Genomic DNA, 22,215 nt, shown 5'->3' on the forward strand with positions numbered 1-22,215 from the left:
GAAAACTGGCAATTCTGAAATCTCGTTATGAGTTATAATTTGAGTCTCTTATGATATGTTGGCATCACAACACCTAATTATAACTTCTTATCTGATTTCAGTTTCTTGTGTTAGTATTGAAATGGGAAGGGCATTTGTTCTTTCTCTTCTATTACTCACTTTGCTTATGCACTCATTCAAGAATTAATTTCTTTCAAGTTCTAGACAGTTTGCTAGGTATGGAATAGATGAAAAATCCTGTTCTCACAGTGCCTATTTCTGTGTGGAAAGTTCAACGTCATAGGCTGTTGTGAAACTTAAATGAGTTAAAAATACCACCTATGAGATGGAGTCTGTTATTATCAGCCCTGATCTTATAGATGAGGAAACTGAAAGTTCAGACAGGACAAGTCTGGTTTAGGATCACTTGCCCAGCAAGTGGCAGAACTAGATTCTATTGAAGTGATCCAAGCCTGTGCTGCTAGAAAGTTTAGGAAGCCTTTACAGGGCATTAGGCAAACATTTGAACCTGGCTTAAGTCTATTTAATCTTCTGAAACATTTTTTAAGAACAGGATATATTGAAAAACAATGATCTTCATGACCTGGGAAACATATTTGAATCCTCTCATTTTGTATCTTTGCATGTCTATCTTTTCTTCATTAAAGGGATAATGCTTGTTATCCCAAGAGATTTTTGTGAGCCTCAAAGAATATAGGAAGAAGTCCCTTTGGGGTATAAGCTTTTGCTGCATAGTTTTTAGGTTTCTCCCCTCAGTGTCTTTAGTAATTGTCTCTCTAGCTTTTTGTGAGAAGACACAAGTGTACAAAGAAATAAAGCATTGTACTGGGAATAATGTCTGGGTAGAGTAATCTTTGGTTATAAATTCTAGTTCAACCACCTTTATAGGTTTCATTTGTTCCAAGAACCTATAACCCAAAAGCATAATATAAATATAATTTATAAATATAAAGCATAATAAAATATAATCATAACCTCAAAGCAGCCATTAGCAATATATAAGCATGATGCTTTTCCAGTATATAGCAACAGACAGGTCTCTCCAGCCTGTTTGTTTACCTCCTTCCTATAGCACTCATGAATTACTTAAAATAATATGTAATATTATATTATTTTATATAATATTTGTATATTGATACAGTGTACTTATTTTATATTTTCAAACTTTTGTGATTTTTTAAAATCTTGTTTCTGTTAACATTTCTGTTGCACTGCAATGAGTGTCTTCCTGTGTATAGTATTGTATGAGTGTGTGAGCGAAAGAAAGGGGAGGGGGGATGGTTTCTATAAGGAAAATCTCAAGAATTCTTAAAACATTGTCAGATTACTTTCTCAACAGAGGTGGGAGGGAGCAGTGGCTTAGCCTTTCCTCTCCTGTATTTCTAACATCCAGTAGAAGAAACAAGAATATGATCAGGAGTCAGTGCTAAAAAGAAACACACAATCAAACCCTAGAGGGTACAAGGTATTGCATGAACCCGACAATATTAGGTTATTTTTGAGCTATGGAAAATAGAACTTTAGGACTGGAGAGTGTGGTTCAATATTAGAGTACTTGCCTCACATATTTGAGGCCCTAGGTTCAATATGATGTTTCTCTACTTGAGTAACATCCTGAAATACTATATAAGCTGAAAATAGTCATAGTGAATATGTATCTAATACTCCAAACCCACCATTCCAGCTGGGTGATGTGACTGCCACAAACTACAGCTCACTGTCTCTGTTCACTTTCCTCTAAACCAGAGGATGCCAATCTACAGACCTGTTCCAGTAAAAAGTATTATTAGCACTTGGTCTTGTTCATTCATTTATGTATTCCCTATGTACCTTTTATATTGTTGTGGCCTAATTGAGTAGCTAAAGTAGTAGCTTTAATCTGCAAGTCTGAAATATGATTTCTTTTTCGCCCTTAAAATAAGAAGTTTGCCAACCTCTGCAAACAAGTAAAGTAGCCTCCATTAGATTAGATCAGCAGTCCAAAATTACAGCCTCTATAGCTAAACCCAACCTACTGTCTATTTTTGTAAATGAATGTTTTATTGAAACATAACTGACTCTACTGAACCTGTGCCAGTTTGTTCATGTTTAGTCTTTGCTGTCATGTTACAATGGCAGAGTTGTATAGATGTGACACTGTGCAGAGCCTGAAGTATTTGCTGTCTGGCCTTTCTTGAAAATGTTTACAAACCTGCACTTGATCGTGGAATTGCCATATCTATGCCTTTGAGGGTATTTTTTTCCCTACTTTTCTTGTAGAGATGATAGAACTAAGGCCTAGTAAAATCTTGCACAAAGTTCACAAAGAGTTCCATTCAATTAAGTCAGAGCATGAATTGCTTATGTCCCAGTTGCTTTTTGTAGAAATATGGTGTGACATTTTTCCTTTGTGCCTTCCATATGCTGTGCTCTCATTCTGCTTATTTGCTACTCCTCAGTGGGGATATGTTACTACATGAAAGTGATGAGGCTCTGGGGCCAAACATCTGAGTTCAAATCCTGGCTCTATCGCTGTGTAGTTATTTATCAGTGTTAACAGTGAAATATGAGAAAAGGTCCTATCAGTGAAATAAAGTAGGGAGAATAGTTAGTAATCAAGCTAGCCTAAACTGAGCTCTTTCATAATCAACATATCCTCATAGATTTGTAGAAATTTTTTTTCACTTGTTTTGTTTTTTGCAGTGCTGGGTTCACACCCAAGCCTTCATGCATGCTAGAAGTTTGCTCTACCACTGAGCTACATTCCCAACCTTTCATTTGTTCTTATGGTTATCTAATGAAAGTCTTTTCTGAGTGGAAAAAAAGAGTTGGATAGATCATTGCCTTGGTTGGAGTTACTCCGAGCCAGCTGAACAGCCACTGTGTTCTTAATAAAGCTGAGTGTTGATTACATTCTCATAGGCATATTCCAAGGGTTAAATAAAGTAACTTTTGTAAAAATGTTTTGAATATGGCAGATACTCTAAACCGGCTTCTCTCCTTGCCTTTCATTTCTAGAAGTATTTTGTCATGTTCATTTTGTTTGGTAGTCAACATATACTACGCATGCAAATTTTCTATTTGTTTTCTAAAATAATTCTTAGAATGTAACCTCAGGGTGAACTTGTTTGGGTTGGCAAAGGGAAATGTGGGGGCATCTCAACCGTGACAGGTCTAGGGAAATCGACTTGAGAGCTGAATACAGATTTCATTTGGCCTTTCCCTTATTTAATTACAGTATGAAGCCAAGGGCAGCAGAGCAATCAGTTACTGCCATGAGACGATGCCCGGGTGGGTCCATGATGTGCTGGGCCGGAACTGGGCTTGTTTCATCGGAAAGAAGGTGGGAAGTACTCCTCAGAAAGTGAATGTGAACATGGCACTCCTTGAAAGATCCCAGGAAAAGTGAGTTGCTACAAGTGAAACTTGTGTTTCACTTTTAAACCTGTTTAATTTTGTTTATGTATGTGTGATATGTTTAATTTTATTTATCACATGTATGGTATGTGTATATCCATTCTTAGAAACTTTTAGTTTGATTATATAGAATGTGTTTGGATCAGAAATAAGCCATGTCATATAAAACTTGAAAATGTTTATTACTATAATTGACAGAAGAAGAAAAAATTAAAACATTCCAAAGTAACACACCAATAGTAAATTTTTTAAAAGCTCATATAAAGAACTGTGAACTCACTGTGTCCTCACCTGGGCCTCCTTGAGTCTATCCTAAACTCTTTCTTTAAGGACACCAGTTATACTGGAGTCGGGTCCATCATAATGACCCCATTTTATCTTAATTATCTCTTTAAAGGCCCTGTTTTCAAATAGCCACAAGCTGAGATACTAGAGGTTAGGATTTCAACATATAGATTTTGAAGGAACAGAATGCAGTCTGTAACATGAAGCTAAAGTGTTTCTTAAATTAAATCTACTGTAAGTGTCCATGATCCACACAAACAAGAAATTTCAGACTTCGTTAGTTTTGAAAGTAGAAAATCAACAGCTATCATTACCTTTTCTGTTTTATTCAGTTAGAAAATCACTAAAAGTGTAATGAACAACGCATCCAAAGCCAGACAACACTGGCAACCAACCACCACAGCAGAGAGGGGTAAAGGAAGATGAGTTCCGAAGCATGAATTGCTCATTTCTGAAACTGTGACCGAGATGTAAACCAACTGATTTTTTTTTTTTTTTTTTTTTTTAATTTGATACAGAGTCTCACTAAGTTGCTGAGGCTGTCTTTGAACTTGCCATCCATCCTGCCTCAGCCTCCATTGCTGCTGAGATTACAGGCATGTGCCATTGTGCCTAGCAAGTTGATTTTTTTTTTTTTTAAATAGCTTTGTTTGGCTTGATCCTTTAACAGCATATTTCCTACTAAGCTGACCGCTTTTTGTTCTACCATCTGTGATCCACTGTGTACAATTGTGTGTCATTAGATATTTCAAACGTTATTTTATTTAGTGAAGCTTCTAAGCAGAATCTATGTTGCCTCACCCATGAAATGAGCATGTGGGACTAAATTATCTTCTAGGTCTCTATCGGCTCTTAATGATCTGTTACCTATAGTAAGATGCATTATTTTTAATCTCCTTGGATCTTAAACATCAAAAGTAATAGTGCTTAGAACCTCTGGTGGCATTTTGTCATTACTGTAAAGTGTATATCTGCAGAAGAGGTTTTATGAGATGTTATGAGTAGGCAAGGGAAGTAGGGCTGTGTATGCTTCTGAGATATTGATAGGGAAAAGTGACTCCTCAATGGAAAATTTTTCAGAAATATTTCACTTGCAGGGGAAAAACCCTCCACACCAAATTTAAAATATGTTGTAGATACTATAGATAATATAGATGTAGTCTGTGGGTACCATAGATATTACAAAAATTAAAGATTTAAATATATATTTTTTACCAGTTCATGAAATTTAGAGAATTTTAAATATCTTAAAATAATGTGGTTATATGAATGCATTCTCTATTTCCCAAGTGGTTCAATAGTTTAAAATGTCTCCTGGGTTTTTAAAAATACCTTTACTAAGTTGTAATTGATATACAACAAACCACATGTATTTAAAGTGTAGAAATGATAAGTTTTGATATTTGTATGCAGTTGGAAAATAATTATAAAATCAAAATAATGAACATTGCTTATCACCTTCCCTCAATGTTTAGAATTCTTTTTCTTGCCTGTCTCAAGGTAACCATTGATCTGCTTTCTGTAAATTTATTGTGCATTTTCTAGATTTTCATATAAAATAAGAAGTATGCCAATGTATATGTGTATTTCACAATTTAAACTTGACTCTGGCCCTTTAAAAAACACTTAAACAATTATATCACTTGGTTTTGTTTTTTCGTGTTTTCCAAAATGTGACACAAGCAGTCTTATAACCTAATAAAGATACCCCTCTAATTTCATACATTGCAACAACTGAAAAATAATTTTGATTAAAAATTATCAATGTTATCACCAATTTTTCTTATTATTTGCGGTGCTCTTCATTTTTTTTTTTTTTTTTTTGATGAGATGAAAATACTTTCTCTACAAACATGAATTAAAAGAGAAAGAAAATTTCACAGTATGCTAAAATGTTACTCAGGTATATCTTGCTTTGCATAACTGAGTGTTCATGGAAATCTTGGATAGTGAATCACAATTACACCACAGAATGTTTTTAAATAGGGATAATAATGTTGAAGTCTGTAATCCCTAGCTCCTGCCACATAGGTTTGATGAATGTTTGGACTAAAGAAATAATCACCTCTTTTTTAATGCTTTGTAAACATGCTTTTTATGTGTTAAATTTTTTTACATCTCATTCAAGCATTTGTCCTAAGATAAACCAGTGCTTCTCAAATTTTAATGTTATTGTGAATCACCTAAGGAAATTGTTAAAGTGCTGATTCTGTTTTAGGTGGTTTGGGTTGAGTAGAGTTGGCTTTTCTTAAAAACTCTCAGATATTATTGCTGATGTTAATTCAAGAACCATATTTTAAATAACAAGGATAAAAAAAATCCATACAGAATTCTTTTGAATTGTATAGTTATAATACGTGCACACTATATTGATAGTGCATACAGTTTGTACTGTCTTCCTCTTTTTTTTTTTTTTTTCTTATAAAGATGCATTGTAGGAACTGTAGAGAATGGGGAAAAGGTAAGATTCTCATACTACTACTCATAAATAAACATGGTTAGCAATTAAAAAATATAACTGTGGGCTGGGGATATACCTCAGTTGGTAGAGTACTTGCCTCACATGCACAAGTCCCCGGCATACCACACACACACACACTAAATAAAAGTACTATATATAAATATAAATAAGATAAATAAATATAAATAAATGTACTATAGATTTACAAAATTAATTCTATATAAACTGATTATCTTTTAAATATCAATGTAGTACAAACTCTTCATATCATTAATAACCTTCTAAATATTTTTACTGAATAAACCGTATAGTAAATGAAGTAGTTGTTTAATTCCTTATTTTAGAATATTCATTTAAGTTGTTAGCAATCTATCATGAATATAAAAGTGTTTCATTGAATATTATTATACATACATTTTAGCAAATTTTAACTTTGAGAAGAGACAATATGGTTCTAGGCTATTGCTAGTTGTCTTCCTAAAGGACAATACCACTCTCAACTTTTAGTTGAGCACCTATTTTAGTAAAGTTTAAATCAGCAAAGACTGTATCTGACTATCTCACTTTTGCTGGCAGGTATTCTACTAGGCTCTACAAATATGACCACAACTTTGTGAAAGCTATCAACACTATTCAGAAGTATTGGACTGCAACAACATACATGGAATATGAGACTCTTAGCCTGAGAGATATGATTAGGAGAAGTGGTGGCCATCGTCAAAGAATCCCAAGGTAAAAACGTATGTCTCTTTATCACAAGTAGGAATTGTCAAATGCCATCTTCCAGCTAGCCCCACCTGGTTGCTTACTATTTTACTGATCATCCCAATGTAATCTTTTTATGTTATCTTTTTAGATCCTCTTCCTCTCCTATTTATAGATATTCTATTGCTTTCCAAGTCCTGTTTTGGGATTTTTCTGGGTAGTATCTCTTAACTTCCATTACTCCCTTTCTACACTGGTTTAGGGCTTTGTCATTACTCTTTTGTTCAATGGATTACTATCCTGAAGCCTCCAATCTCTCTCTCTCTCTCTCTCTCTCTCTCTGTTTGGTACTGGGATTAAACCCAGGGACACTTAACCTCTGAGCCACATCCCCAGCCCTTTTTAGTTTTATTTTGAGACAGGGTCTCTGTCAGTGGCTGAGGGCCTTGCTAAATTGCTGAGGCTGTCCTGGAACTTTGATATTCCTGCCTTAACCTCCCGAGTCTGGGATTACAGGCATATGCCACCATGCCTGGCCCTGCATCCTATCTCTTTTGTGTCTGTGAGTTTGTTCTCTTATGCCTAGTTTTACCCATTCTATGAAATGCAGCAAATTTCATCTTCCTATACTCTTTTACAACTGTATTCTGCCCACTATCAAATGAATAAATTTACCCTGGTATCCAAAGTCACCTAAATATGATCATAAGTATATTTACTGCCTTGGTCTGCTTTCAAACAATCTCAATTGATGATACCCAATTCCTGAAAACTCCCTTTTCATTTTACCTATTTTTACCACTCTCCTTTTGATACCCCTCAAATTGCTTACATTAATGGTCAAATATGCCACTTGGAAAAATCTGAAACTCTCAGGGCTTTAAGGTCAAGCAAATAAAATTCCTTATTTATCAATATATCTCCAGTCTCTTCAGCCAAAGGTGGCATTTTCTCTCTTTAGTTTACAAGTGTCTTGGAGTATTTCTTATTTTGGAAAATTATGTCATAATACTTAAAATTTGTCTAATCAGTATAACAGTTTTTATAAAAACTATAACTATAGCTAGCAAAGGGTTTAACATTTGTTAAGGGGCCAAGGATATTCCTGTGATGCCCCTACCTTCTTCAGAAGAAATTGATAACATGATTAAAGGAAAGGGAATTAGAAACAAATAAGGATCTAATGAAAGTTGATAAATTATGTAGGTAAGTTATTTTCCTTAGTATATTGAAATATTCTACATTTCTCAGAGTATATAGTGCTTAATTCCCTAAAATCTAAAATCCATGGTTCAAATTTTCATTATTGCAACAGACAGTTGAGTAATTACTCACTTAACTAAGATGCATAACTCATTTTTTCATCTGCAGATTGATAATCCTAATGCTATAGCATTTTCTAATTGGAAAACTATATGGAGTTTTGTCTTATTCAGCTGATAACGTTTCCCTGTAATTGTGACCCTTTCTCAAAAGAATATTCTGTGGTGTTTCTCAGAGTGTATTCTGGGTCTGGGAATTTCCAGTCCATAAGATGCTCTGGCCAATCAAACTTAAGAAAAGGGAGCATATCATACATATGCCCCTCTTGGAGTCACTAATCAGAGTCCTGTTGGGTCTGTGTGAGGCAGGAAGTTAAAATGTATTTAATAACAAAAATCCAAAGGAGTCTTCAGAGTGGGAGTTTTCACAGTTGAGCCTGGGAGACTGGCCTCTGAGCCTCAGACACAACAGCCCTGCCATGTGTCATATGTTGTGCTTCTGAAGGACTATTCTGCTTGGTCAGGCTCTCCAGTTCATCAAGCCAGTTCTGTTTCAGAGGAGGGCTACCTTTAGGGAAGGCTGCTTTTACTACTCAATCTCCACAGAAAGTTTAAGATAAGGAGATGGAATCAAATGAATAGGAAATACTGAAACAGATATTACAGTCTGGCTGACAGATTCTTAGTAGACCTTTTGTATAAATCTTAGTTCTGTTATAATAATGCAGTAATGCAATAGAAACTTTCAGATTCTTTTTAATTTTTTTTTTTTTTTTTTTTGTACCAGGGATCGAACCCAGGGCTGCTTATCCACTTAGCCATATCTCCATCCCTTTTTATATTTTATTTTGAGACCTGGTCTTGATAAGTGGCTTAGGGCCTTGATAAGCAACTTGCTGAGGCTGTCTTTGAAATCTCGATCCTCTTACCTCAGCTTCTCAAGCTGCTGGGATTATAGTCATGCACCACCATGCCCTGCTCAAAGATTCTTTTTTAATTTTTTTTTTTTTTTTTTTAGTTATACATGGGCACCATATCTTTATTTTATTTATTTTTATGTGGTGCCTCACATATGTGAGGCAAGTGCTCTATCATTGAGCCACAACCCCAGCCCCAAAGATTCTTTTGTTTTAAATTTATTTATTTATTCTAATTTGTTATACATGACAGCAGAATGCATTTCAATTCATAGTACACATATAGAGCACAATTTTTCATTTCTCTGGTTGTACACAAAGTGGAGTCACACCATTCGTGTCTTTATACATGTAATTAGGTAATGATGTCCATCTCATTTCACCATCTTTCCTACTCCCATGACCCCTCTGTTCCTCTCCTTCCCCTTTCCCTTATCCAAAGTTCCTCCATTCCTCCCATGTTCCCTCCCCACCCCCATTATGGATCAACATCCACATATCAGAGATTCTTAATCTGAGGCTTAGGGTGTCTGTAAAATTGCTGATATTCCAGACAAAATTTGTTTTGAGTATCTCTTTGAGTCCAGAATTTTTACCAGATTTCTGAAGAATCTGGACTCACAACCTTAAGAGCTGGGTATATACAATGTCCTTAAAATGTGTATAATTCTCTTTTTGGCATCTGCTTGAACTCCCGTTTCCCTCTTTTTATTTTCACTCAGTAAGCTTCACTTCTTGTTTTTTTTTTTTTTTCTATGTATGAGTATATTGATGGACAAATACCCTGCCTTATAGAATGATGGGACATGAAAATTAACATTTAAATACTTGTTCTGTGCCAGATACTCAACTAAGTATGTCAACATCTTATTTAGGACTCTTAATGACATGAATGACAATGACAGTTTTTATCACCATAGCTGCTTCTTACAAAGATAGATACTATTAGCCATTATCACACTACTACTACTACTACATTGACTTAACTTAACAACCCTTTGAGGTAGGTAAGATTATAGCCATTTAGCAGATATAAACTAGTTTTGTGAAGTTAAGTTCTTTGCTAATGTCATAGCTACTACGTGGTAAAGCTGTTTATATCAGGGTGACAGAACCAAGATAGATGCCTTGAAATTGCATGATACTGCCAAACTTAAATTTCTCTGTTATTATTCATATTATTTACTAATTTTTACATATCTGAGAAAATTAGTTTATATGTATTTATTGAACTTTTTAATTCCTCAATATAGGGTGCAGTTCAGGAAATGGATCTCAAGAAAAAAAAAGTGTAACATAAGCAACTAAAACCATTATCACTCAAAGATGACTGGCATGGGTGAGAGTGGAATGAAAGTATAATAACTTTTGCTTTGTAACTATAAGTTGACCACTCTGTCATCTTGATTTTTTTCTGTTGTAGTAATTCTTTTGATTACAACATTTCATTTGATTGACACCTCTTGCATAAAATCTGAGAGAATTTAAATATTCTTAAGTCTTTTAAATCATTGAGTAACAAGGATAATGAGCATAATATTAGCATTTTCAATTTAGACAGCATTTTCATATATTCATATATAGAATCTGTGTGTATACAATTGTAATTTGATTTTCACCGTGACATAGAAAGTTAAGAAAAATAAGTATATCCTACTAGTTCATGTTTAAGAAGAAACAGGTTTAAAAACATTATAGGACTGACTATCACAATATTAGTAAATAGCTGAGATATGTCTAGAATTCATGAACCTTGTCTACTCTGCCAATGTCTTACTGCTAAATTTCACAGTCTTTGGAACTTCTCTTGATTCAATCCTAAAGCAGCAATGTTATATATTAAGTACCTCCAAACTTATATTCACTTAAAACTAAGTGATTCACATATAAGATTCAGAAGGATACATTTCCTGCTTAGAATGATTCCTAATTTTGTCATTTTAGGCACCACCCACTTTAGCCAATGGCCACAAGTAGGTAGCCACTCTCCAGGACTGATTCTGCTGTATTGACAGAGCACCCACATCTTTATCTGGCCTCCACATGAACACCCCTGGTGTGTTTTTGTTTTGTTTTGTTTTTGTTTTTTTTTACAGACTGTCTTATTCTACCAAAAATGATCAAATCTTACCTGCATCAAAGATTGTTTGAGTGATGCTCACTCAGTCTTAATTCCAAGAGGACTTCTTATTTCTAGACCCATAATTTTAATATGGTAATTCTCCCCATGAAATTTTAATTTAATATAACCAAGTGAAATAGAAATTATTGAACATACTTCTATTTAGTCCTTGAACATTATGAACTTGACAAGATCTTAGAGATCGGGTAATTATATTAAGAGAGGAGCACATATAATAACAGATTCTAATATAACTATTTTGGGTTTTTTTCTGATTTATTTTTTTTGATTCATCGACAAATTTAGTGTGCCAGCTAAGCTGGTAAAAGTAGGAAAACTAGAAAACACAGGCACAAGCATTCCTATGTATAAATAGGCATTTTAGAATACATACCTCTACAGTGTGTTGCCTTGACATTTGGGTATATTTATCTTCTGCTTATTCTTGTGTTGGTAAAGGATACAACCACAAATCCAGTAAATGAAATAAAACCCCCCCCAAAAAAACTGAAAAACAATTTATTTTCTTTTGAAATTTGTTTGTGCCCTATTGTTTGGTACTGGGGATTGAACCCAGGGGTGCTTAACCACTAAGCTACTCCCCAGCCCTTTTTCATATTTTATTAGAGACAGGGTTTTGCTGAGTTGCTCAGTGCCTCCCTAATTTGCTGAGGCTGACTTTGAACTTATGATCCTCTTGCCTCAGCCTCCTGAGCTGCTGGGATTACAGGCATGCACCACTGTGCATCCTATTTTTATTCCTAAATCTCAAATCAAATATCCCAGGTTTGTTTTCTTCCATCATGTATGTAAAATTGTACTACAAAGCTTTTTATATATATCTTGGTTATTCCTGGGGCATTTACAATATTAACTATAACTTTATTATACTCATTATAATAATTTCTGTATGCTTCATATCTTTTAATATTGTCTTTCATGTTGCCTAAGACTGCCTCATGTTCTTTTCCATATTATATAGACCTTCAACTAATCTCCTGGCTAAGAAAATATTTTAATGACTAATTAATTGACATTTCTGTATAGAATATTCTGTCTGGTCCATAAAATTGTCAAGGTTATTATGACTTTTCAAATTATTTATTGGTATTTTCTTCTTTGTTCCATCTCACTTCAATTTTGTCCTATGTCATCTCTGAGTGGAGAGGGAACCTCTGGGGAATAAGTGCAGAGACTATGAAGTAGTCCAGAAGGGGCCTTTGCCATTGACTAAAGTAGATCTACTAAAATCCAGTTGCTGAAAAGTTATTACACAGTGGTATGACAATACCATATTACGTAAGAAATTCAAATGGTTTACAGTAACAGAAAAATGAATGTTACTCCCGTGTAAAAATAATGCCCCAACAGAAGAGTTGAAGAAACATAGAGGGAAGAGAGTGAATTTTCCTTGGACTTTGGTGGGTGGGAGCTGAGTAGTTTTTAAACTTAGAAGTTACAGGAAGACTCTAAGAGGAGTTTTAAGTGGTGTTCAACAGGGATTTTAGATAAAAGGAGCAACAACCCAAAGACATGGAACAATGATGGCATTTGGCTGACTTGGAAACTCCAGAAAGTCTGTGTCTGGAGCAACAGCTGTGTGTGTGTGTGTGTGTGTGTGTGTGTGTGTGTGTGTGTGTGTGAGAGAGAGAGAGAGAGAGAGAGAGAGAGAAAGAGAGAGAGAGAGAGAGAGAACGCATGTGAGCATATATGAATGAGTGGATATATCTGTCTTAAATCTCTAATATAGAGATGCTTGTAGAATAATTTTCTCATTTCCAGAAAAATATGTTTTCATTCAGAGGCCCAGGAAGCTTTCATTTGCATGTCTGACTTTCCAACTATATCATATAATGTATAGTTCTATAATGAGAAAACAGTTTTATCTGTCACTTGTAAAGCTAGACTGTTTATACTTTGACTTTTTCCTTCTTTGATAACTTCTTTCACAGCCATGCCACTAGTAACACCACTATCTCCTGAGTCAAAACCAATTAGTCCTGTCTTTATCTCTACCTCTCTTTGTATGCCATCTTCAATTTCTTATATCTCCTTTCTTGGTCAAACTGTCAAAAGTGAAAATGAGAACACAGCTTTTTAGGTGTATTAAAAATAGCATTGCAGGGATATATGAAACCGGTATCATTTTACAATAGAGAGTAACTAGATCCTGAAAAAGAAATGTTTATTGAAAGCTACTTATGAAACTGAGTTGTATAATTGGCACATTGTGCAATAGATACACTGAAACACTCATGGGACAATTGCTTTTTGAATCTGAAGCTAGATGCTAGCTAGATTAATAGTTGAAATCATGGAATTAGAGTTTAGAAAATCATCCTCAAAGGAAAAACTGTATGTTGATGTCTCATATCTTTTCATCTTAGGCCAAAACCTGCCCCACTGACTGTTGAAATACAGCAAAAGATTTTAAATTTGCCAGCATCTTGGGACTGGAGAAATGTTCGTGGTATCAATTTTGTTAGCCCTGTTCGAAACCAAGGTAAAAAAACAATAACAAAAACTGAGTTTTCATTAATTTATTCTGAACTATTCTTTGAACATTTGCTATGTACCAGACTCTTAAGGTTTTGGTGATATAGAGGTGGAAAGAATGTGATCTATTTTAGTAAAGAAATGTTTAAAAATGTGGCCTATAAATTCTCACTCTTTTCATTTGTATCCATGGCAGACTTTGGTCATAGGTAATCTTTGCAACTGAGGTCAACATTTCTTCAGTATCTTTCTCATATTGTTCCAGTAAATAGCAATGACTAGAGTGACATGTAATCCAACTCGTTTGTCCTTTGAGTAGAAAAGTCTGCTGAGGAAATAAAGAATCATATACAATTAAAATTGGTCTTCCTTATATGCATGGGGTTGCTGTCATCCTTTGTCAGCTGTCTTTTCAATCCTCCATCATTTAGACTTTAATTACTGTATGAGCCAAGAAGATGGGGTTTTAGAATTTTATTTTGGAAAGTTTTTTGACCTATTTAAAAACCTTAATTCATTTTATATCAGAATATGTATCTGACGGTAAGTACAAACCCAGTTTCCTGAATCAAAGCCTGGAAGCAGAGCTCAGGATTGTCAAAAGTATCACAGTAATTGAATTCTATCAATTATTTCCAGAAATTTGATACAATGAGTTGATTTAGTAAGCTTTCTTTACCTTCACTTGGTAGCAATTCATTCTGTTAACCTAAGTTTTACCCAACAGTTATTTGGAGAATCTTTTGTGTCATACAGTTTGCACATGCCTAATCTAAAAATCTTCAATGTTCTAAAATAGAAAACTTTTTGAGGGTCATCTCAAAAAGGTTCAGCTTTCCTGGCATGTATCCTCAGCATGAGGAAGTTGAGGAGCCCGCTGTTTCATTCTGAGTGTATACAGCTTTCAGCAGGTCTAATAGCAGCCAGTGGGCACCAAGACTCACCAACTCTAGGGAAAGTATAGATCTTGAAATCTTTTCTTCTCTACCTTCTCTGTTTCCTGGAGAGAACTTTGAAAAGGTGGGATTGGAAATGAGGAAATTTGAAGCTAATTGATAAAGGAATGGAAAGTAAAAATAAAAGGTCGATATTGAGAGGATTAAAACTTTCCGCATGACCAAACAAATCCTCTATATGCCTATTGTAATGAAGTAAGCAAGTAATTTATTGCATATCATGTTTGGACTGGATTATTGAGAACCTAGGACACGGTTAGCTCTCCATAATGTAAGCTACCAGTAGCACATTATTGCATCTGTTATTGTTTATAGAAAAAACATTTAACGTATGTTAGGAAGTTTTTATAATGGCAGAGGGAATAAAGACTAATATGGAAAAAAAAAGACTAATATGGCATAGCTCTTATCCTAGAGACTTACAGTTCAGCAAGATTTGCAAGCAAAACTCTTTAAGGTAAAATGTGATAACCGCTTTAATGAAGTATTTATAAAATTCAGTGAGAGAATAGAAAGGAAAAGTTTAATTTCCCCCTCATCCTCAAAAATATGATTGATAAGTAATAATAGGAATAAATTTGGGAAAGAAATTTGACTTTCTAAAGCAAATTCTTGGATGGTGGTTTTCTTGTAATTTGGACAAACTATCATTGTCTCCAGTGCTCCCTATTCCTTGAATGTTATAAATATGATTTCTACAATCAGCAATTTTAAAACAAAGAACTTTGATTAATTGATTTTGAATTGATTCCTTATCTGTACTAGTACATAGAGTACTTGAGGAAATAATGTCTTTAAAAGTTCTTCATTAAGTTTCCACTAATTTTAACAATTTCTGTGTTTGAAATAACCCAAAATTCTGGATTAGCTACAGTAGGGGGATTCACAACTTTTATCTACTTGGAGAGTAAATCAAGATGAAAGAAACAAGAAACGTTAGTAAGACAAATAAGGTTTTACCTTTATACTTGAAGACATCTTTTAGAAAAAGTCATTTCTGGCTGGGCACCATAACATAACATCTGTAATGCCAGTGACTCAGGAGTCTGAGGGAGGTGTATTGCAAGTTCCAGGACAGCCCCAGCAATTTAGTGAAACTCTAAGCAATTAGGGAGACCCTATCTCAAAAAAAAAAAAAAAAAAAAAAAAAAGTAGGGGACTGGGGATGTAGCTGTGGTAGAAGCACCCTGGGTTCCATCCTTACTTTAAAACAAACAACAAAACGAACTTTATAACTAAATTCACTTTAGGCATGAGAGAGAAGGGAAGTTAAAGAAGTTGGGCAAGATGGACTTCCTTTGTTCTTACAGCTGTGCTGCATTTACTTATTATTGTGTCTTCAAGAGAGAAGAGGTATGACTCACATTGGCCACATCAATTATCCTTAAGTTTAAAATCATGTCCTTTAAGTCCCAGTTTTAAGGACTGTTTATTAGAATAGGATAGCCAGGACCTTAAACTGCCTTAACTACCTGATCCATCTTAGGTAGAAGATAAAAAGAAATTGCTGTAGGATCAGGTGACTTGCCCTGAATCACATGGCTAATGAGTGGCAAAGCAAAAGAGGAGGGGGAAAAAGAATCCTTGGGCTGGAGATATAGCTCAGTTGGTATATAAGGCCCTGGGTTCATATGCCCAGCACCACACACACACACACACACACACACACACACACACACACACCAAAAAAAAAAAAAAAAAGCCAGACACGGTGGTGCATGTCTATAATCCCAGCAGTTTGGGAGGCTGAGATGGGAGAATCAAGATTTCAAAGCCAGTCTCAGCAACTGTGAGGCACTAAGCAAGTCAGTGAGACCCTGTCTCTATATAAAATACAAAATAGAGCAGGGGATGTGACTCGGTGGTTGAGTACTGAGTACCCCCCCGAGTTCAATTCCTGTTACCAGAATTAAAAAGAAAGAATCCTCACTTTTTCCTCCTGGTTCAGTGTGTACTCCACTATTAGAATACATACCTTATGAAAAACCCATTATCTCTTTGTGATTATGGAAATAAAGTCATTGCACAGCTCTGAGTGAGTCAAAGCCACTTCTTATTTGTCATTGCCTGGAGTCTTCTTAAGATAGAATGTTTCTTGTAGAATCTAGACTAGCCTTGCCTGTTTTTTTTTTGGGGGGGGTGGGGGTACCAAGGATTGAACTTAGGGGCACTCTACCACTGAGCCACATCCCCAGACCTATTCTGTATTTTTATTTAGAGACAGGGTCTCACTGAGTTGCTTAGGACCTCACCCTTGCTGAGGCAGGCTTTGAACTCAGGATCCTCCTGTCTCAGCCTCCCCAGCCACTGGGATTATAGGCATGCACCACCGCGCCTGGCTTAGCCTTGCCTTTTGAAGCCAGGCACCAATTACCTTGGCAGCTGTTGTTCTTCTGGGAAAGGCACGAGCTTGAGGGAGGTGATTGCTCTGTTAACAGGGCATACCTAAGCCCTTGATTCCACTCTCATCCTAGAGAGACTTGCAGCCTGTCCCTGCCATAATACCCGATGTCACATAATGAGAGATTATTTTCATGGCTGATGTGCACTGAGGAAGGTAGATGGCCCTAATGGGACCCTTTCTAGACTCTCTTGGGATGTGTTTTTTCTTGTAAGCCTTTGGTGTCTCACTGACTTTGTCTGTATTTTACCCATCTAGTACTTTGACATTCTATCATTTGAAAGAGGCGTTGTAAGGATAGTACTATCTGGCTGATTTTAATAACAAAAAAAAAAAAGTGTTTAATTTCAGTTTTTATTGGCTATTTAGTGACAAGGAAAGGAATTTCAAAGTGCTTTAAAGTACATACAGGTTTACAAGCTGAAAGGGACCCTAATCCTGCATTAGGGGACCATAAGGCTTTGGCGCTTGTGTTAGCTGTGTGTTCTCGAACAGGTCCTGGCTTCTTTGGGGGCCTCATTTACACATTATCAAGTGAGTCATTTGTACAGTAGGGGAATTCCAAGTCCCCTTTACAAGTGTTTCTCTTCTAACATTCATAATTTAAAGATCATCAACAGTAAGAAAAGTATATAATAAAAATAAATCTGAGATTTTTTAGGAGAATAATTTTGGGAAACATCAGAAATGATAGTAGCTAATAGGACTGGGTCCAGGACCCTGGAGTACCGTGGACTATTTAAAGGAGGTTCACATTAGAATCCAGGACTCTGCCTCTCTCACAGCTTAGAAGTAAGTAAAGTTTGACTACTTCCCTATATCACTTTATTTCTTGGATATAAATATATCTCTCCATGTTTATCCTAAACTCATTCTTTCTACAAACATGAATCAATTTCCTTCATTGGAACCAAGAAAAAGAAAACATTTCCTGTGGCCACTTAAGAAAATGCATGGTTTACTTTGAGGAAAACAGTGTAACTATCTCCAGTAGAGTTAGAATATTAGAGGCTGAGTGGTGTCCAGGTTTCCCTTGCCTCTAGGAGGGATGTAATCATTGCTTCAAGAAAGGAAAAACGGGGGCTCTGGAAACATTTGAATGTATAATACTCTTCAATACGTTCCTCCCTAAAGAAGCAATTACTAAATTCAGATTTACTGAAGAGACTTATCTTTATGTAGATGATTTGAATTATATAATTGTTCATAAATCTCATTTTATATTCATAAGGGAATGCTCACCATTTAAATCATTCAGATAATTTGGTTAAACTAATATATTAATAAATGAAATAACATGCCACTTGTGTAGATCTGGATTTATCTTGGATTTGGGCCAAGCATATCACCATGTTGATTTTGTGTCAGTGGCAGATGTGAAAGAGGCCACATGATAGAAGTGATATTAAAATCTTGTGCTCATTTCTTTAAAAAATGTAACAAGTAAAAAGTCCCAATTTTTTGTATATATGCTATACTTTCTTATAGGTATTTATTTTTTTTACTCACATAGTTTGGAGAAACATAGGAAATATTGCTCATATAAATTCCCTTATAATAAAACATTTTCCCTTTTCTTGAAATAGCAGTTATACTTCACCTTCTCAGTGCTTACCTTATGCAACAGAATAGGCACTCTTTTTTGGGCTTTTGTATTCTCTCTCCTCCACTCAGGTTAAATCAAGCTCTCTACAACACATACACACACTGGTGTCATTCTTAGAATCCAACGTACTTTGGAAAGTGCTGCTTTTTGTAGTCTATTCAGGTTGCTGTAACAAAGTATCATTGAGTTTACAAACAATAGAAAATCATTTTTCACAGTTCTCCAGCATGGGAAGTCCAGGATGTAAGTGCCACAGATTGGGTATCTGGGGAGGGCCCACCTGCTGCCTCTAGACTGCCTTCCTTTTCTGTAACCTCATGTAGTAGGAGGGATAAGCTATCTCTGTTGGTCTCTTTTATAAAGGACACTAATCCCATTCATGAGGACTCTGTTTCATGACCTATTAACTTTCAAAAGCCCCATCTCATCAACAAGAGTTTTGAAGGGAGCATAAATATTCCACTTCATTTGAGATATTTAAAAGCTTAGCTCATATGTATCCTTCGACAGCTCTCTCTCAGCCTGATGGCTTAGAATGTTGTGGACATAAATTCTTTCTTCATTATCAGGAATGCTGTCAAATGCATTTCAGATGTGATATTTCTTGTTTGACTCTTCTATATTGTACTGACTCTTAGGAGCAGTAACAACATTCAATATAGATACCATATTAGTGAATCTTATCCAGTCCAATTTTTGTATGATTCTTTGTGATGCTTCACATGTCTCTTGGATTGTACAGATATTTATTTTCCATTTCCAGAATCTTGTGGAAGCTGCTATTCATTTGCTTCTATGGGTATGTTAGAAGCAAGAATCCGTATATTAACCAACAATTCTCAGACCCCAATCTTGAGTCCTCAGGAAGTTGTATCTTGTAGCCAGTATGCCCAAGGTAAGTGTTGTATTTCAGGCACTATATTATGAGCTCCTTACCTATTTGCATTTGGCCATCGCTGACACAGGCAAAAGGATGGTGTAATAGAGTGTCACAAAACCCCAGAACAAATTTCGCCTTGCACAAATGGATGGTTTCTCATGGAATTTACTGCCTTGTGCAGCAAAATGTCAACAGTTACTATATATCGAGTGACCACTGCCTCTTATATACAGAATCTAACTGTGCTCAAAACTCTGCTTGAGAACAAGCAAGAATAGTTCCTATTTCTAAATAGGGGACAGGCACAAAGAAGTTTTATAATATTGTGAGGGTCACACAGCTTTAAAACATTGAAGTTTGGGTTCCAAACATGGTCTCATTCCAAAACTTAATTCCTACTAAAACCTATGAATACTAGTTTCATTCTAGGAGAATTTTTAAATTTAGTACTTAGGCTTCCAGAACAGGACACATATAATGTCTAAGAAACCCAGCTGCAACTGATTCTGAGAAAACTGTTACCATTTCAAAGTTTTCCTCTGTCAGCCCCATACTGACCACTGGAAGGTTTCCCTGTTTCCAGTTCCACTGGAACTGCTGGTGAATGATTACTTGTCAGTGAGCCTTTCATTCTTTCTGAAATAATTACTAAATACCAACACTGTGGCTGTAATGCTTGTGGGCTGTGATATATAAAGGCAGTCTTTACCCACATGAAGCTTACAATTAAGTGAGAGAAATAGAAATTAAATAATTATAATGATGAGAAGAATGTTGATGAAAGGTATAGGATTATGGGTGTGTTTCATAGCCAGTAATCAGAGGAATGTGGGAGAAGTCCTTGACAGGAGGTTTCCAGGGAATACTTACCTGTGGAGGAGCCAAGGTGTGTATATCTAGCTCTTTAGCAGAGACAGTGATCACTGACTTTTGTTGTATATGCATAAAGTAATTAACTTAATCCTTGGTACTATTAATATTCATATTTTACAGAGGGTCAGAGAAATTAAATTCTTACCATAGCTTTGTGTTTATACCTACGTAGGTATATACATAGGCTTATATGTTTATATACACAGGCTTTAGAGTCTTCTCACTTAACCACAGTGCTATAGTTACCTTCCATGATGGTGCTAAATTAGCATCTGTTAAGTTGGTGGGTGAAAGGATAGTCAGGTAGAAGGCAAAACAGGAGGATGCATGAAGTGACATGTAAGATAAGAGCATGAATGAAGGATAAGAAAAGAAGAAACATACACGAAGAATAACAGAGCAGAGAAGAAGCATATATGAAGTCACAATATCTACTGTGCCCTTTTCTAATAAGCCATCCATATTATTAATCCTCAGGCTGTGAAGGTGGTTTCCCTTACCTCATCGCGGGAAAGTATGCCCAAGACTTTGGGCTGGTGGAAGAGGCCTGTTTCCCCTACACAGGCACCGATTCTCCTTGCACAGTGAAGAAGGACTGCTTTCGTTACTACTCTTCTGAGTACTACTATGTGGGAGGTTTCTACGGGGGCTGCAATGAAGCCCTGATGAAGCTTGAGCTGGTCCATCGGGGGCCCATGGCTGTTGCTTTTGAAGTGCATGATGATTTCCTGCACTACCACAGTGGGATCTATCACCACACTGGGCTGAGAGACCCTTTTAACCCCTTTGAGTTGACAAATCACGCTGTCCTGCTCGTGGGCTATGGCACTGACTTGGCCACTGGGGTAGATTACTGGATTGTGAAAAATAGCTGGGGCTCCAACTGGGGTGAGAGTGGCTACTTCAGGATCCGCAGAGGAACTGACGAGTGTGCGATTGAAAGCATAGCAATGGCAGCCACACCTATTCCTAAATGGTAGAGTGTACCTCCCACTGTTTCAAATGGGTCCCTACCAGTGGTAAAAGGAGTTGAGTGATTCACATACTTGAGACTTTTACAATAGCAATTGGAGAAACTTATAAGTCCCAAAAAATTTCTATGAAGATTTTTGCCTTTAAAATCAAAACCACCCTTAATTTTTATGTATCTTCCTGCCAATCCCTGACCTGCTTTTTTCTAAGTTAAATAACATTTTTGTTAGTGATGGTTAAGCTGTCAAGTAATGGGTTTTGTTCATGATTTCTGATTCAAGCAAATGTTATATTTTAAAAAATTGATGTGAAAGTATATCAATTTTAAATTGTACAAATCACAAGAAAATATGGCAATGATTATTAAAATTGTTTACAGTTTTTTGTAATTGTTCACATGATGTGTTTTATAGAATGTCTGTGTGTGTTTAAGAGAATTTTTGCCATTGATTCCTTCAGCTAGATTCACTTATGTCTTCTACAGAAGTACATCTTCTGGAAGGAAACAATTTGAGAGTATTTCAATTTGGAAAAAAATCTTTGAACCTTTATGACAAGGGATATATTCAGTTAATGCCTAATGAACCCAAAGATCATCCCTGAATATTTGATAAGCCAGAGACAATTAGTGAAAAAAAAGGAGCTTTGATACAATCTGTATATTGTTTAAACTATTTCTTATGGTATGTATCTTACATTTGGAAGTATTGGTTAAACTTCACTAGTGAATACTAATACCTGAATGAGTATAATTTTTTTTTTTTTTTTTTTTTTTTTTTTTGGTACTGGGGATTGAACTCAAGGACACTCAACTACTGAGCCACATCTCTAGCCCTATTTTGTATTGTATTTAGAGACAGGTCTCCCTAAGTTACTTAGCGTC

The 22,215-nt window shown here is 35.7% G+C and overlaps 1 protein-coding gene across 1 annotated transcript in view; it reads left to right on the top strand.

The window, feature by feature from the left end:
* Ctsc (cathepsin C) overlaps positions 1 to 21,716 on the top strand; it is a 36,407-nt gene extending 14,691 nt beyond the window's left edge. Inside the window, exons 3-7 of the mRNA XM_076846534.2 lie at positions 3,218 to 3,384; positions 6,719 to 6,874; positions 13,536 to 13,651; positions 19,371 to 19,502; positions 20,838 to 21,716. Coding sequence (XP_076702649.1) covers positions 3,218 to 3,384; positions 6,719 to 6,874; positions 13,536 to 13,651; positions 19,371 to 19,502; positions 20,838 to 21,340 — 1,074 coding nt within the window. The 3' untranslated portion in view covers positions 21,341 to 21,716. The remainder of the gene's footprint in view (positions 1 to 3,217; positions 3,385 to 6,718; positions 6,875 to 13,535; positions 13,652 to 19,370; positions 19,503 to 20,837) is intronic.
* Positions 21,717 to 22,215: the final 499 nt, after the last annotated feature.

Source organism: Callospermophilus lateralis, chromosome 2 (assembly GCF_048772815.1).
Source record: "Callospermophilus lateralis isolate mCalLat2 chromosome 2, mCalLat2.hap1, whole genome shotgun sequence".
Taxonomy (NCBI): domain Eukaryota; kingdom Metazoa; phylum Chordata; class Mammalia; order Rodentia; family Sciuridae; genus Callospermophilus; species Callospermophilus lateralis.